The sequence below is a fragment of the Oncorhynchus tshawytscha genome, unplaced genomic scaffold (genome assembly GCF_018296145.1).
Source record: "Oncorhynchus tshawytscha isolate Ot180627B unplaced genomic scaffold, Otsh_v2.0 Un_contig_4748_pilon_pilon, whole genome shotgun sequence".
In the NCBI taxonomy this organism is placed as follows: Eukaryota; Metazoa; Chordata; class Actinopteri; order Salmoniformes; family Salmonidae; genus Oncorhynchus; species Oncorhynchus tshawytscha.
In genome coordinates, this window is record NW_024609781.1 from 413,570 (window position 1) to 421,145 (window position 7,576).

General features: G+C 38.1%; 1 protein-coding gene across 1 annotated transcript; it reads right to left on the minus strand.

Annotated features, from left to right (window-relative positions):
- Window positions 1-4,823: 4,823 nt before the first annotated feature.
- Window positions 4,824-6,625, minus strand: LOC112240548 (inhibitor of DNA binding 4). The gene is made up of 2 exons (XM_024408821.2): window positions 6,018-6,625; window positions 4,824-4,886 (listed from the first exon to the last, which is right to left on the minus strand). Exons 1-2 carry the CDS (start codon window positions 6,396-6,398, stop codon window positions 4,824-4,826), a joined length of 444 nt encoding a protein of 147 aa, XP_024264589.2. The 5' UTR covers window positions 6,399-6,625.
- Between the last annotated feature and the right edge of the window lie 951 nt (window positions 6,626-7,576).

The window sequence follows — 7,576 nt, forward strand, 5'->3', positions numbered from 1 at the left end:
ACAACACGCTGAAATATAACAACAACACGCTGAAATATAACAACAACACGCTGAAATATAACAACAACACGCTGAAATATACACGCTGAAATATAACAACAACACGCTGAAATATAACTCTGCAAAATGAACTGCTGTGGAGAGTTTATTAACAAAACATCTTGAAGTATTAATATTTAATCAAAAACACATTATTTACATGTCAAAAGGTTTTAATAAAAATATCTTATAATTACAATAGTCTTTCTGAGGATAATAGATCTTTTCTTCCACCTAGAGCATCTGTTTCTACATAGACCATCTGAATTGTCTCCAGCCATTTGTTCCCCTTCACAATATGAAACAAGTTGATTTCAGGGAAAAACCTTGTCCGACACAAATCATCTATTTTAAACAATAGATGGCAAAACATGTACAATTATATTCCTGTTTAGTAAAGTTCCACACTGTAGGTTTAGTTATTTTTATTTTATAAACCGGTATTTGTCACATTTTATAAACTGGTATTTGTCGTTCAACAAGCTCTAGTTTCTAGCAAGACCTCACAACAACAAGGGATTCTTCATTCACCCTTTCAGGTTGTAATTGTATTTGACATTTACAGTTAAGTTATGGGTCAGTTGAACGTAGCAGGCTTTAGTTTGTTTCTAATAAACGTGTTATAAATATGTTTTTATTTGCCAGTCGTAGGTTCTCCAGCTGGGGGGGGTATCCCCTGTGTGATAAAGCTTCATGTGGCTGGCTGAGATTCCCTGGCTGGAGGCTGAGGCTGTGCTGGCTGTGGACTGGAGCAGCTCTGCTCTCAGCTCTGCTCTCAGCTCTGCTCTGCACACCTGTGGACAGAATGAATAGATGGGGTGTGTGAACGGTCTGCTCCAGACTGACTGGCGCCGTCAACACAACACAGGGCTTCATCAACAAGCCAAAACAAACGAACCGGCTCAGACAACTGACTTCCAGTATACCACAAACACAGCTGCCTGCCTGCCTGCCTGCCTGCCTGCCTGCCTGCCTGCCTGCCTGTCTGTCTGTCTGCTGTCTGTCTTGTCTGTCTGCTTGCTTGTCTGCCTGCCTGCCTGCCTGCCTGCCTGCCTTGTCTGTTGTCTGTCTGTCTTGCTGACACAGAGCCTTGCCAGCTGCCTGCCTGTCCTAACCAGGCCTGTCTGGGTCTCAGAGCCTTCCAGCTAACTAGGCCCTAACCATGCTCTGCTCCAGCTAACCATGCTCTGCTCCTCATTTACAGGCAGATGACCTTTAACCCTCTGCTTGGAACGTTGCTACACAAGAGGACAGTTATTGTGCAACACACAGCTGGCTCCTGGGTGTTGTCAATAATCAGGTTACTCAATGACACTCTGTCTACTGCAAGTCACAGTTTAATAGCTGAAACCACAGCAACAACACTACCACTCATAATAATAATACTGCTACTACTCATAATAACAATAACAACAACAACAATAATAATACTGCTACTACTACTACAACTACTCATAACTCTAATAATAACCACTCATAATAATACTAATAATACTGCTACTACCACTCATAATAATAATAATGATGCTACTACTACTACCACTCATAATAATAATAATAATAATAATACTACTACTCATAATAATAACAATAATAATAATACTGCTACTACTACTATAACTACTCATAATAATGATACTAATAATACTACTACTACTCATAATAATAATAATAATAATAATGCTACTACTACTACCTCATAATAATAACAATAATAATAATACTAATACTACTACTCATAATAATAATAGCATAATAACAATAATAATATGCTACTACTACTACTCATAATAATAATAATACTAATACTACTACTACCACTCATAATAATAATAATACTGCTACTACTACTACCACTCATAATAATAATAATAATAATACTACTACCACTCATAATAATAATAATAATAATACTGCTACTACTACTACAACTACTCATAATAATGATACTAATAATACTACTACCACTCATAATAATAATAATAATACTGCTACTGCTCACAATAACAATAACAATAATAATAACAATAATACTACTACTACTACTACTACTCGTAATAATAATAACAATAATACTACTACTACTACTCGTAATAATAATAACAATAACAATAATACTACTACTACTACTCATAATAATAATAACAATAATAATACTACTACTACTCGTAATAATAATAGCAATAACAATAATACTACAAGTACTACTCACAACAACAAGAATAATAATAACAATAGCAATAATAATACTACTACTCATAATAACAATAACAATAATACTACAAGTACTACTCACAACAACAAGAATAATAATAACAATAGCAATAATAATAATACTACTACTACTCATAATAACAATAACAATAATACTACTACTACTCATAATACCAATAACAATAATACTACTACCACTCATAATAATAATAACAATAACGATAATACTACTAGTACTACTCATAATAATAACAACAACAACAATACTAATAATAATAACAACAATAATAATACTGCTACTACTACTAAACTCATAATAACAATAACAATAATACTACTAGTACTACTCATAATACCAATAATAATAATACTACTACTACTACTAAACTCATAATAACAATAACAATAATACTACTAGTACTACTCATAATAACAACAACAATAATAATAATAATAATACTGCTACGACTACTCATAATTAGAGGTCGACCGATTATAATTTTTCAACGCCGATACCGATACCGATTATTTTTGGAGGGCCAAAAAAGCCGATACCGATTAATCGGACAATTTTTATTTATTTATTTGTAATAATGACAATTACAACAATACTGAATGAACACTTATTTTAACTTAATATAATACATCAATATTTTTTTTTTTTGCCTCAAATAAATACTGAAACATGTTCAATTTGGTTGAAATAATGCAAAAACAAAGTGTTGGAGAAGTAAAAGTGCAATATGTGCCATGTAAGAAAGCTAACGTTTCAGTTCCTTGCTCAGAACATGTGAACATATGAAAGCTGGTGGTTCCTTTTAACATTAGACTTCAATATTCCCAGGTAATACGTTTTAGGTTGTAGTTCTTTCCATACCATTTGTATTTCATATACCTTTGACTATTGGATGTTCTTAAAGGCACTTTAGTATTGCCAGTGTAACAGTATAGCTTCCGTCCCTCTCCTCGCCCCTACCTGGGCTCGAACCTGGAACACATCGACAACAGCCACACTCGAAGCAGCGTTACCCATCGCTCCACAAAGGGGAATAACTACTCCAAGTCTCAGAGCGAGTGACGTTTGAAACGCTATTAGCGCGCACCCCGCTAACTAGCCAGCCATTTCACATTGGTTACACCAGCCGTTAGGCTGATAGGCATAAAGTCATAAACAGCGCTGTGCTTGCGAAGAGCTGCTGGCAAAACGCGCGAAAGTGCTGTTTGATATCATCAACCATGTGTAGTTATAACTAGTGATTATGATTGATTGATTGTTTTTTATAAGATAAGTTTAATGCTCGCTAGCAACTTACCTTGGCTTCTACTGCAATCACGTAACAGGCAGGCTCCTCGTGGAGTGCAATGAGAGGCAGGTAGTTAGAGCGTTGGACTAGTTAACTGTAAGGTTGCAAGATTGGATCCCCCGAGCTGACAAGGTGAAAATCTGTCGTTCTGCCCCTGAACGAGGCAGTTAACCCACCGTTCCTAAGCCGTCATTGAAAATAAGAATGTGTTCTTAACTGACTTGCCTAGTTAAGTGAAGTGATTTTTTTTAAATATATATATATATATATACACAATTTTTGGCAAAATCGGCACCCAAAAATACCGATTTCCGATTGTTATGAAGACTTGAAATCGGCCCTAATTAATCGGCCATTCCAATTAATCGGTCGACCTCTACTCATAATAATAATAATAATAATTCTGCTACTACTACTCAGAATAATAATAACACAATTAATAATACTCCTACTACTACTCATAATAATAATAATAACAATAATAATACTCCTACTACCACTCATAATAATAATAATACTGCTACTACTACTCATAATAATAATAATACTGCTACTACTACTCATAATAATAATAATACTGCTACTACTACTCATAATAATAATAATACTCCTACTACTACTCATAATAATAATAATACTGCTACTACTACTCATAATAATAATAGTACTGCTACTACTACTCATAATAATAATAATACTGCTACTACTACTCATAATAATAATAATACTGCTACTACTACTCATAATAATAATAATACTGCTACTACTACTCATAATAATAATACTGCTAGTACTACTCATAATAATAATAATACTGCTACTACTACTCATAATAATAATAATACTGCTACTACTACTCATAATAACGCTTATACTGCTAGTACTACTCATAATAACACTTATACTGCTAGTACTACTCATAATAATAATAATACTGCCAGTACTACTCATAATAATAATAATACTGCTAGTACTACTCATAATAATAATAATAATAATAATAATACTGCTTGTACTACCCATACTAATAATAATAATACTGCTAGTACTACTCATATTAATAATAATGCTGCTAGTACTACTCACAATAATAATAATACTGCTAGTACTACTCATAATAATACTACTACTGCTAGTACTACTCATAATAATAATACTGCTAGTACTACTCATAATAATACTAATCCAGGTGAATTGAAGGTCTATTCCATTGAAGAGAACACACAGATTGTGAAGCAGATTTAAGCCAGAATAATAGGATCCTACTCACCATTTGCCATTTCTCAGCGACATAAAAACTGAGTCGTCCTTTTTGCCTGTTGACATCCTCTGAAATAAGGGAAAAGAATTAATACTACCTGACAGTTAATGAGTCAGGTAAGGTGACACAAACCACGAGCTATACAGAGAATGAACCAGTGTTGACTACATGACATGACCCTTCACCACAACACAACTTATCATCTGATCTGAGAGCATCACAGCAGGACCACAACACAACTTATCATCATCTGATCTGAGAGCATCACAGCAGGACCACAACACAACTTATCATCTGATCTGAGAGCATCACAGCAGGACCACAACACAACTTATCATCATCTAATCTGAGAGCATCACAGCAGGACCACAACACAACTTATCATCTGATCTGAGAGCATCACAGCAGGACCACAACACAACTTATCATCTGATCTGAGAGCATCACAGCAGGACCACAACACAACTTATCATCTGATCTGAGAGCATCACAGCAGGACCACAGACTCCTTCACCTCATGCACAGGGGTCCAACTTATCATCTTTGAGAGCATCACCAACCACTGCCACTAGAAACGTATTATGCCTTCAATAACATGTGTCTCTGTCAATAGATGTTTCAATAACATGTGTCTCTGCCACATGTTTCAATAACCACTGCCACTAGAAATAACATGTGTCTCTGCCTTTCAATAACATGTGTCTCTGTCAATACGATGTTTCAATAACATGTGTCTCTGCCAATACGATGTTTCAATAACATGTGTCTCTGTCAATACGATGTTTCAATAACATGTGTCTCTGTCAATACGATGTTTCAATAACATGTGTCTCTGTCAATACGATGTTTCAATAACATGTGTCTCTGCCAATACGATGTTTCAATAACATGTGTCTCTGCCAATACGATGTTTCAATAACATGTGTCTCTGCCAATACGATGTTTCAATAACATGTGTCTCTGCCAATATGGTGTTTTCCACAAGAACATAAACAAGACCATTTGTTATTCTACAATACAGGAGTCTTCTGACTTGAAAAGGACAACGCCACTGATACACACCACCCATTCCATATATAGTTTTCTAGACCATCCCACTGGGCACACACTGGTTGAATCAACGTTGTTTCCACGTCATTTCATTGTTGAACCAACGTGGAAGAGACGTTGAATTTACGTCTTGTGCCATTGCTTCTTACCTGGTGGTCTGTGTTGAGAACCGTTAGTGGTGTCCGGTTAGAGACTGGGGACGGCGGGCACGTCCCCGTCAAGGTCCCCGTCTGTTGTTTCAGGAGGGAAGGGTGCGTCTCCAGCGCGAGCTGCAGGTCCAAGATGTAATCTATGACGTGCTGAAGGATCTCCACTTTGCTGACTTTCTTATCCTGCGGTATGGTGGGTACGAGGCGCTTGAGGCGACTGTAACACTGGTTCATATCGTCCTGCAGACACAGCTGCTCTTCTTCCTGCAACCTCGACCGAGCGATGTTCAGGCTGTGATCCGAGAGGTAGTGTAAAGAAAGCTCGTTGCCGCTGCTGCTTGAGGTATCCTTCTGGGGGCGGACGGGAGTAGTAGCCTTCATTTCGGTAATAACGCACCCGTACCGCGGGGTAGAGAGAAAACAATCACTGGTGCCAAATACCGGATATTATATGTAGGCGATGAAGATGGCTATGACCGACGTAAAAGCCAAACTACCAAAAGAAAACGGTCGACAAAAATGTTTCAAAAGTAGTAGATTTTATTCTGTCAACATCCCGTGGACCAGTCGGTTCTACTTCACCAAGCACCGCGTGAAGAATGAATAGATTCCGTTCACTTATATGGGAAAGGAGGCGCCGGCGCGCTGCTGGTTGACAGAACCGGAGAGAAACTGGTCAATCACGAGCCGCCCGGTGCCCATGATGGAACAACACCACCCTATAGAAATGCGTGCCTGCCTCTGCGCTGCGGAGGGTGACGCCTGTCGAAGGTGTGTGTGTGTGTGTGTGTGTGTGTGTGTGTGTGTGTGTGTGTGTGTGTGTTTGTGTGTGTGTGTGTGTGTGTGTGTGTGTGTGTGTGTGTGTGTGTGTGTGTGTGTGTGTGTGTGTGTGTGTGTGTGTGTGTGTGTGTGTGTGTGTGTGGTCGATATATAACATCTAATCAGTAAGGAGGCCGGAGCATTTGAAATATAAAATGCAACAATTCTGTTTAAACTGATTATCATCGTTCACTTAAAATATATATTTCTATTTTATATATCTTGTACATGAAATCAACGTTTTTATGTCATACACAAGATACAACAAACAGGGAGCAAAAGGTGAAATGCTTCTAGCCAGCTACCTCTCAACAGGGCAGTGTAATGCTGCTAGCCAGCTACCTCTCAACAGTGCAGTGTAATGCTGCTAGCCAGCTACCTCTCAACAGGGCAGTGAAATGCTGCTAGCCAGCTACCTCTCAACAGGGCAGTGAAATGCTGCTAGCCAGCTACCTCTCAACAGGGCAGTGTAATGCTGCTAGCCAGCTACCTCTGAAGGGCAGTGAAATGCTGCTAGCCAGCTACCTCTCAACGGGGCAGTGTAATGCTAGCCAGCTACCTCTCAACAGGGCAGTGAAATGCTGCTAGCCAGCTACCTCTCAACAGGGCAGTGAAATGCTGCTAGCCAGCTACCCTCAACTGCTGCTAGCCAGCTACCTCTCAACAGGGCAGTGTAATGCTTCTAGCCAGCCAGCTACCTCTCAACAGGGCAGTGTAATGCTTAGCCAGCTACCTCTCAA